Source organism: Zonotrichia albicollis, chromosome 23 (genome assembly GCF_047830755.1).
Source record: "Zonotrichia albicollis isolate bZonAlb1 chromosome 23, bZonAlb1.hap1, whole genome shotgun sequence".
Lineage (NCBI taxonomy): Eukaryota > Metazoa > Chordata > Aves > Passeriformes > Passerellidae > Zonotrichia > Zonotrichia albicollis.
In genome coordinates this window covers 1,570,816-1,581,625 of record NC_133841.1, presented here as the reverse complement: position 1 = coordinate 1,581,625, position 10,810 = coordinate 1,570,816, and the positions used below count along the sequence as shown (strand labels likewise).

Genomic DNA, 10,810 nt, shown 5'->3' with positions numbered 1-10,810 from the left:
AGGCTGGGCCAGGGCAGGCTCACGATGGACAGCAGCAGGAATTTCTCCACAGAATAGGTTCTTAAACATTGGAACAAGCTGCCCAGGAGCTGGTGGAGTCCCCATGCCTGGAGGTGTCCAAGGAACAAATGGACGTGGGGATCCATCACAGGTTGGACCATCTGGGAGATCTCCAAACTAATCAGTCCTGTGGCTCCGTGGGTCCCTCAGAGAGTGGCCAAGGCTGTGCCCCAGCAGGGACCCTGCTGTGCCCAGTTTTGATGCAAATTCCGGGGCAAATCCTCCATGTGGGCCCAGCCCAGCCTGCCCAGGGGGACACAGCTCCTGCAGCCCTCCTGAGCAGGAACCAGCTCCTCCTGCTGCTAACAACCCACACCAAAACTCACCAGCACAAAGGAGCCTTGCAGAGTCTACTGAATGAAAGGAACACTGAGACAAGCCAAGTAAAGCAGGAGTGTTTCAATTATATTTTACTCTTCATTAGATTGTTCATTTGAATGTTTGTATTACAAAATTAGCTGCCATGGCCCACAAAGGGATGGGACTTCAGGAAAGCTGTCCACTTACTCAAAAGAGCACAAACTAGTATTTTCCTTTCAAAGAACTCTGTGGAACAATAACATATTATTCTTTAAAGCTAAATAGTGCTAAAATTTCACATAATCTACATTAGTTTTGGTTTTAAATAATTTTACCAACCATTATAAAATTAATGTATTTGCATGTATCAGGTTACAGACATTTGCATTTCAATCAGGATGATGTATCCCATGCTGGAACAAGGAGTTTAAGCAATTGCTGTTTCAACAGCAGCTAATTCTTATTGCCTCAGAACCAAGTTTCCATGAAGTATTGAACAAGAAAATGCAGGACATTGTTTCCCCACAAAACTGTTAGAAGTCTGTTACAAGCAACAATAAAATGCCTTCTGGACAGGAAGCATTTATAAAATGCAGAGCTCTCCCAGCGAAGTGCTTGCACAGGGCATTCACTTCATTCTTCCCATTTAGATTCAAAACCCTGAAGAGATCACTGACCAGATGAGGAGGAGGAATATCCTCTGAAAGTTTTCAGTGGCTTGGGGAGATCAGGAATTGCAGGTACTCCACTAGATCTGGCTCCTGGCTGAAGTGAGCTGGGCAGCAGCTGCTGAGATCAGGAGAGAAGGGGTTGAGGCAAACTTGAACTGATCAAAATACTGAAGGAAAGCTGGCTGAACTGCTAACTCACCATGCACTCACTCCTGAAGGAACACTGTGCTGACATCACAGATCCCACACTGGGTTAAGTTTGCAGCATCCAAACAAGTAGGAAACTGTCCATGTATTCCATTCCCTTGGTTCAACCATCTCTATGTTTTACACACAAGCCAATCATGCCCACAGCTGACCTAATACTGCTTCAGGCCTTTGTTTGTAAAAAAAAATGAAGATAAAAAAATCTTCTACTTCTATTAGAACTTCTATTCTACTGGGCTTAAATCCCTGAAGAATCCATACTGTGTATGGAAGGCTCTAAGTGTTGTGCCTTGATGCAAATATAAATGCACACAGTAAATGTTTATTGTGCAGTTTGCCTCCCCCTAAGTTTTTCCCCTTTCCCCCTTTCCCTCACAATAACTAAAACCAAAGTTTAAAACCAAAGCATGAATATGTTACCAGCACACATGGACAGGTTTACAATCTTCTGTTTTTAAAGAACAAATGACAAAAAGCATTCAAGAATATTGCAATTTTTTTTTAACAGACAAGTAGCAAAACTTTGTACCACCTGGAACAGAACTGCCGAGACAAAGCTCTCCACACAGTTTGCTGTAATACTTAAATAAGTAACACCAATGCAAGAACTTTTCTCTTAATGGTTACTAGTGTTCAAGGACTCAGAGGATTATGGAGTTATGATGGTCTTTGTACCCTGTGAATTACAGTTCCACAGGTGGCAGCAGCCACTTCTCACAGCACAGTCACATGGCTTTCACTTTGATTTGCTTCATCTTCATCTGCTTCTTCTCAAGCTTCTTCTGCTCACGCCGCAGAGCAGCTTCCTGTAGGCAAGGACAGGGATCTGAATCAACACAGGTGATCTCTTCAAGGACCAAGCAGATCCTTTCAGAACCAAACAACAAAGCCCTGCAGCACCGGGTTCACAGCTCACCAGGAGCCTTTGTGTGTTCCAGAAAGGAGCAGCAAATAGAAATCAAAGTTGCCAGTGCTGCTATCCCCCCAGGCAGCCCTGGAGATCTCCCAGGAGGGATCTGCTGTGCCAGTGTTTGCAGGGCTCTGAGGATGAGGGAAGAGATGAGAATCTGACCCCATGTTTCAGAAGGTTTGATTTATAATTTTATGATATATATAATATTAAAACTATACTAAAAGAATAGAAGAAAGCATTTATCAGAAGGCTGGCTAAGAATAGAAAAAGAAAGAATGAATAACAAAGGCTTGTGTTTTGGACAGAGAGTCCGAGCCAGCTGACTGTGATTGGCCATTAATTAGAAACAACCACATGAGACCAATCCCAGATGCACCTGTTGCATTCCACAGCAGCAGATAACCATTGTCATTTTGTTCCTGAGCTTATCAGGAGAAAAACCCCTAAGGAAAGGATTTTTCAGCAAATGTGTCTGTGACAGATGTAGCAAGGGAAGGTGCCCTCACCTCCAGCCGCCGCTGTTTCTCGGGATCCTCCTCGTTCATGATTCGCTCCTTCTCCGCCCGTTTCTTCTCCTCGCGCCGGGACTGCGCCGCCTCCTGTCTCTGCACGTGAGTCAGCTTGAGGAAGTTCTCCTCCACCCGAGCCCTGTTCTTGTCAGCTTTTTGCTTACCCTTGGCACAGAGAAAAGCAAAGGCAGTTTGTACTGATTTCCCCACAAGCAGGATGCAGGATCTCTACCAGTCGTACAGAAACAGAAGGATCCAGTGGATCCGTAAGGAGCCTGGGGTAATGGTTCCAATTTCACACCATGTCAGAAGAAAGAAAACCAGGCACTACTTACTTCTCTGTTCAGCCTGAACTTCTTTGCTTTGTCAATGGAGTAGATAACCATGCTCATCAGAGGCAGCAAAGACTCCATGTCCTTTGGGGAAGTGTTGCCTAAACCAGGCACTGAAATAAAGAGTTCCTTGTTCATTCACACAGACTGGCAGTACTCATCTGCTTGCTGTGATGCTCTCCCCTTATGGCTCACACTGTTCATGAAATAAAGATGCTCTTATCCTCCTCTTTAGGAAGATTCATTTAGAGCTATAGACTTCAATTTTGAAGAAATTTGAAGATCTGTTATTTTCTAGAATTCTCCCAACAGGCCACTTTTATTTCAAACCAGATAAACCAACTGAGCCTGTGCATGTTCAAACTGCAAGGCTTGTGGTTTAAAAACAATCCACCCTGAGAGAGAGGAGTGTGAGCTGAGGTCAATACCAGCAGGACTGAGTGTCCTGTTATCAGGACAATATGCTGCTCAGTCCCCAGTGCATTGCTGCCTTCTGTTTATCAACCAATGATCCTGCTACATGCACTGAAGTCACTCATCACACATTATCTTCCACAGGTGACAGATCGTGAGCATGTCACTTACCCAAACAAAGCCACACACCCCCCCAGACACACAGACAACAGAGCCCTTACCATTAAATGTAAACAAAAGTGTCTTTTTAGTTTCGGGCAGTTTTGTAAGCTGGCCCTCCCTGGAGGAAAGAAACAAGTGTTTAGAAAAAGTGAAGCAAAATACAAAGTAACTAACATTGGTTCTTGAAATGCCATCAAGAACCAAAAGCCACTTGGAAAGTACTTGAAAAACATAAACATTAAAAGCCTGGCTATAACCCAAAGTTAAGTTTCAAACTAATCAGATTCCAGAAGTGTTTTACCCAAAAGCCTGAGGAGAAAAGGCATGAGTGTGAAAACATACAGCACCAGCCTCTCAAATGTCAAGAGGGCACATGAGCACTAAGAAGGCCTCTGATTTTGAATTACTTTCAGCTTCACACACCCCCTTGTTGTTTATACCACTAAAGATTTCTAAATATTTTAGGAGAACAAAATATTTTCTCAAGAGTTTAGGTATTCACTGCCCAAAATCCCACAGTATTCTAATGTGAAAACCTCAGGCCTACATTTCACAGATCCTCAACAATTTTAGTACAAGGTATACACATAAGCTGTCTTACAATTAAATCCAAATGTGTTCCTTTATGTTCATTTATTCATATGCCTGTGAGCATAATACACAGGCATGTGCAAAAACCTACGTGGTAATTCAGATAAGACACATCACCCACCACCTGGCAATTGTGAAGCAGCCCCTAAAGCACCTCTGGACGAGGAGGCTCAGGGAAAAGCAGAGCTGCTGGTGTGTGTTGCTGACAGACAGCTTTATACCTACTCTTGCATAAGTTTTGGACCGGAGAACTGGTCCGAGAATTGGACAGAGTCGATCTTGTCAGCGTAGTGTGTGAGGAAATGGATCATCTGAAAGAGAAACAGGGGTTAGTTTTTCCCAACACCAATCCAGCTGCAGCCTTCCCACTCCAGAGGGGTTTGCCAGGTTCCCTGCCCATGGCAGGGAGTAGGACTGGATGATTTTTAAGGCCCCTTCCAACCAAAACCATTCTACAGTTCTGTGTATCACTCAGGAAATTGCTGTGCCCAGCTTGCCGCAGTGACACTGATAAAGATATGAACTTTCTCCTTTAACTTTTAACTTTTTTAGAACATACAAGTTGTAAATGCCAGGATTACCAAGGAGTATTTGTATTCATTGATTCCAGTTTACCTTAGCGTCCATCATTCCCTCCGTGACCTCTCCCATCTCTGACAAGATGGCCAGCGAATCTGGAAGCCCATATTTTGCACCAGACTTAGGTTTATCACTGCAGAACTCACTCTGTTTCAAAGAGAAAAAGAAAAATAAACACAAGCCTGTAAGTATCTCATCAGACTGAACTGTTCTGGAACAGATGGGCCTCTAAAAGTACCTGAAAAGAAACAATAAAAAATACACTCATTCACTCATCCTGGCTGGGGACATTTCAAACAAAGTGAAGCACACAGCATCAACAGTCTTTAAGCTAGTATTTTCCTTCAGAAGTCAGCATTTTAAGGAAGAAGATAAAACAATTCTAGTACATACATTCTGGAGTGTTCAAAGTGGATTAAGGCATTTTGTTTACACTGTTTGATAACAGAACAAAAACTGGCATCCTACCAACCACACACCATGCTACTACTTGAGAGAAAAGATTTTTTTAACATTACTTGTTATCACTGGATTCTGGGCAAGCTCTGCAATTCTTTTCATGGCTTGAACATATGGAAAACTTTAATTTCAGATAATGTAAAAACAGATGACTTAAACCTAAATTTTCCACATCACATATCACTAATTAAGTTTACTTTTCAATCCTTGAAGTCTTTTGTGCAAATGAAATGAGGTGAAGTGACACTCATATTTGCTGACAAAAATCTGTACTTAAACCAACTACACCCCAAAAGAAAGGTGTAAGCTGCTTTCCACTGCCTCTTTCCCTGCAGGTCTGATGGGGGGAGCATTTCTCATTATTGATTTCATTAAACTTTTATCTGTAAATGGAAATATCTTTTCCACACAAATTCCAACAGGTCAGTCACAGGTTTTCCCAAGAAAACAATGAATATGCAGATTAGATTCTTATATGCTATTATTTATCAACGTGCATGTACATACCAGGTCCTGCATCTCTTTCTGAAGTCTCACCAGTGCTTTTCTGGTTCCAACAGCAAACACATACGTGTCCATATCTTCATCATTCATTGTCACTTTTATTTGCTGTGAAACAGAATGTTATTAGCCCTGTCAGATTTCAATGTTTGTTTGATACTTTGATTCCTAAGAACAAGGACTATGCAAGGATAGACACAGCAAAGAAAAAGGTGGTTGATTTAAAGCTTTTCTGTATGTCTTAAAGTAAGGAAGCTTTTTAATTAGACTGAGCACACCACTCAGTATCGTGCTGTAATGACAGTGACTAAAACAGCAGAGTTGTAAAAATAATTTGCAATTAAATATTTTGATGTAAGTAAATACAATTACTGATGCATGGGAAGAGTATTCACAGTGCACACAGTCACTCTTCTTCCAAATGTAACCTCTCTTGGCACTCAGGCTCTCTAAGAGCAAGTTGAAAGGCAAAAGGTAACATTAAGAATATAAGATCCAGACCAACATATTGGTTTAAGCAGTCCTATTCAAGCAGACTTAAAAGACAGATGAACAATCACTAAGTATTTCAGATTGTAAAACCACTTCTTATCAATATGACCTCTTGAATCATGACAGACTCACAAAACCACTCGAATGATAAAATCCACAGATAAAGCAACTCCCAGTCATCAGCAGTTTGCATTTCACAGGCAGGAAGGAAATACAAACAATTCTTTGAGGTTGTTTTACTAGTTACTGAAGTGGAAGATATGGAATAGTACAGAAATCACCTGGAACAAAAGCAGCAGAGCAGAACTGAAGGAATGCAACAGTTTATCAGAGCTAATGGGAAGGGCTGAGTACGCACCACTTGGTCTGACGCCGGCCTCATCATGCGTGCCAGGACATTCAGCAGGTCCTGCCTCTTGAGAAACTGAAAACACAGAAAACAGCTCAACAGACAACAGTAAAAACCTCCTTCCTAATATCTGACCTGAGTTTTCCCTGGGTGACCAATACAGCTCAAAAGCAGGCCCACTTTCTGCATTGCAGGAGTTGCTCGGGGCTTTGTCATTCAAGTCAGAACAGGAACTGTGGCACTGGTCCAGCCCAGGTCCAGGGCTTTGTATTTGTCTTTGCTGTTCTTCCTTGGAATTCCTGCTGCTCCATTTATCCCTCTAAGTGGCAAATAGGCTCTTCAGCCTACAGTTACCTCTGTTCACACTACACCTCTGGTTTTTTATACTCTTCCTGCAAGCATTTGCTCTTTGGTGCCACCTTTGAGGGGCAGAATAGAAGTCTGTAAAGACCTTCAAATTATCAGTTTTTGCTAATGTGTGTGTACTCAGAACTCTGTGTCTGATTGTGAGCACAAATGCCAAGCTGGGATTCCATGTTGCCCACACAGGAATGGAAAAGCCTCTAGAACCTGACAACTGGTGACATGTAAACAGCACCACAAACTCCCAAATTCTTACCTTTAACTGGATGAGCATTCCTTCACAGCACACCCTTCCAGAGCACCACAAGTTATAGATGTGTTCATTTTCTTGATTGAGTTTCCCAGTGCTTGTAGCTTCTTTACTAGTGCCATCATCTCCTGAGGAAAACAAGTGAAAGAACCTCAATCTAAACTCACAAATTGAGAACCACAGTTCAGCAGAATGTTTACAGCTCACAATAGCACAGTACAGAGAAAGATTCTCTACAGCCTAAATGCCAGACTAAATTCAATTGACTATTATTGAAATACTAAAACCAGATTCTTGTCATTATGAACTCACCAACAAGAGCAAAGTTACTTTCTAGCAGCTCCCTGTGAGTGTTGAACCAAGCATGAGCCAGGCGGTTGTTTTTGTTCTTGCCAATGATGTAGTTCATGATGTAAGCCAGGAGACCTGTTACCATCAGGATCTCCATGTAATAACTCTCCCAGCTGTTCTGAAGGTGAGCAGGGACCTGTGTAAGGGAACAGAAGCTGTGATTTATGTTTTGAAAAAGTGGATTTTAACACACAAAAATTTGGGCAACACAGGGTAGTGAAATTCCATCCCCAATACAGCAATAAGCTCCACAAAGGCAACAGGGGAGAGCTAAGCCTACATAAAGCACTTGGCTTACTGGGGCACAGTAATCATACAGAAAACAACTGATAACAGCATTCCCAAAATACCTGCTTAACAGAAAAAAAGTACTCACTTCCATAAAAATGGAAATGAGCACCTGATCATTCTGTGAAAGACAATTTTGGGAGGCAAAAAGGTGATGCAGGGTGGGCAGAGAGATTGGCTTCAAAAACCAACTGAACTAACAAGTTCTGATCTGACTCTTAAGCCACAGACCAGCTAAAACCACACTGTGTTCACTGTTCAGTACCCCAGTGACATTCCTGGCATACTGTCTTAAGAAAATAAATGATGAAACTCCAAATAGACACTGGATCAACAGTTATACCTACATTAACTATTGTTATGGGGTCTTTACTTTTGCTATGAGATGCATCTGGTTTCTCTTCATACCCTTCAAACTCCTCATCATCGTATGGCTCACTCTCAGTGTCACCCTCCTGAAGGATGAAATCACAAACAGCATGAAAATCCAAAGCCCAGCAAGTAAAATCCAAAAAGAGAAAGAAAGGTGCAGAGACACTATTAGGAAACACACTGAGGAAGGAGGCAAGGCCCTACCTGTGTGTCTGCATCATCAAAATCTTCCTGATTTTCATCCTGACCTTCAAGCTCTACAGTGGCTTCTTCTTCGTCATCTTCTGTAGTGATGATCCTCTGAGGAGACTCTGTGACTGTATCTTCACTCACATCTTCAAATTCAGCAAAGTCATTATCATCATATTCCATAATGTCATCTCCATCCTCAAATTCATCATACTTTGCCAAAGTACAGCTCCATGGGATGAACAGGACAGCGATAAAAATATATAAATTCTTCATTTTCACTGGAAAAAAAAAAAGTCAAATCAATCATTGCAAAAAGTCCTTGTCAATTCTGTTATATCATACTTCCAGTAACCCCCAACCCAAAATGCACAATTTGAAAACATCACGAGTCAGACCAGAGAGAGAAATAAACCTGTGCCTGATCTTGCCATCTCTATAATGAACAAAGTGCTGGTACAAGAAAAAATAACTCTGAAGGGGAGGTTCTGGACTCTGGTGCTTGTGGCAGCAGCAAATGCACATCTGGCCACACTGTTCAAATGAGCTGAGATGGAAAGCAGGGATGTTCTGCTACAAAACTGACTCTCCAATGGCATCTCACATCCAGCTCACTTCCAAGACCACATTCTGTGCCTACAGTTGTTATTAATTAGCAATTAGGCACAGTCAGAGCATTGAATGTGTAACAGCAGCAGTAAATCTTAAAATGCACTTGGTTCATTTCAACAGCAATGCTCTGACAGCCTCTGCTAGTCCAAAATCACAGATGTGATTTTTCTAGGCTGCACACTCAAAACTAAGTTCCCACAGTGTCCCATCATGACAAAGATCTTTTGCTGGAAGTTGTGCCAAAAAAAAAGGGAAGAGGACGGATATGGCATTGCTGCCCAGAACACAGGAGTAAACTGGGGCTCACGAGCCCAGAGCTCTCCCCACATCAGCCAGAACCCTGCAGAGTTTGTCAGTTCCCCTTGTTTTGCCTTCTTGTCTCTTCTGCTTGAGCTCAGAACAGTCCCAAGCTCCCCTATAGGTTGGAGAACCTTCTCCAAGGTCCAAAAAAGGCAGCAGAACCCCCCAGCTGCACTCCACAACCAGGCACAGAGGATCAGCTGCATCAGGCTCTGCTGTCAGGCTCATTTTACTCCCTCCAGCAACCAGATCCGAGTGGGAACCTGAATGTTAATCAGAGTGTTCTCTCACAAACTTAGAATAGAAATGATTTGTTTCTAAATTTGACCAGCATTCCTCTGAGTGCCTCATGCAGGGAGCCCTGCTATGAATGACAAGGACGACTGAAATAAACACTTTTGTCAAACACTCCTCACTCCAGCAAAAAGCCTCACAGAACCTTAATCAGGATGGAAAGTTCAGCAAGGCCCAGGAATTTGGAAAATTGTGAGGGAACATCACAATTTTATGTGAATTTAAGCAGAAAAAAAAAATTATTTCAATAGGACATTATTTACACGCTGTTGAAAATAACAGGACAACAGAACCTCCTGCTCTACCAATCTCTAACATTTCACATTAAGAAATCCAAGACTATTTGAGCACATCCACCTTTAGAAGACCCAACAATTCCAAATAACTTAATGCAAAATAAGCTTCTGCAGCCAATTCAAAGGGTACAGTTGAACCAGAGGTGGGTGAAGCTGGAGCACCCCCTTAGGTCAGCAATCTGTCAGAAGGGCTTCCAAGTTCAAATTCCAGGAAGCAGAACATCCTCGGCAGGCCCTCCACAACCCACAGGCCACCGAGGAACCGATTCCTTCTCCAATGAACCGATTCCTTCTCCAATGAACCGATTCCTTCTCCAATGAACCGATTCCTTCCCCAATGAACCGATTCCTTCCCCAATGAACCGATTCCTTCTCCCATTCCACACCGGCTGCCCAGACCCCACTGACAAGAGAAACTATTTCCAGCAATCCTCAGGCAAACACTGCTGCTGCTGCCTGAGCTGCACATTCACCGGCTCGGGCTTGCTCGGTAAATCCCGAGCCCAGAGCCGAGCTCAGCGGCAGATTGTGGAGAAGCGCCCGTTCCCAGCAGCTCGGGCCCTCACCGGGGACACCACCCCCGGTAGGTGTTCGCTATCCCGCTCCAGGGACGCTCCCAGCTCCTTCCCGGAACACGAGTCAAGGTTAACAAGATAAAATCAGCGATCTGCCGCCCCCGGCCCCGCCGCCGGCTCCTCCCGCCCCGCGGGGCGCAGCACAGGCCGCGCACGCCCGGTGCCCTGGGCGGCCCCTCCCGGTACCGAGCTCACCGGAGGGAGCGAGCCCTGCCCGGTAGCCCTGGGAGGTGGGAGCGGGGAGTCCCGTGCGGCGGGGCCGCGGGGCCGGGGCAGCGTTACCTGAGTCACGGGCCCGGCCCCCGCCCTCCGCTCCGCTCCGCGCCCGCCGTACCGGGGCGCCTGCGCACTGCGGGCCCACCGCATGTGCGGGGGTGTGCG

General features: G+C 44.0%; 1 protein-coding gene across 1 annotated transcript; it reads right to left on the bottom strand.

Moving 5' to 3' along the window:
* Positions 1–1,400: 1,400 nt before the first annotated feature.
* On the bottom strand, positions 1,401–10,810 carry CCDC47 (coiled-coil domain containing 47). Its single transcript, XM_074557704.1, is given in 14 exon segments — positions 1,401–2,044; positions 2,658–2,825; positions 2,996–3,105; positions 3,628–3,686; positions 4,385–4,470; positions 4,775–4,885; positions 5,705–5,806; positions 6,549–6,614; positions 7,159–7,280; positions 7,465–7,639; positions 8,139–8,246; positions 8,368–8,633; positions 10,712–10,748; positions 10,751–10,810. Coding segments are annotated over 14 exon segments (1,536 nt in total). The 5' UTR covers positions 10,796–10,810; the 3' UTR covers positions 1,401–1,963.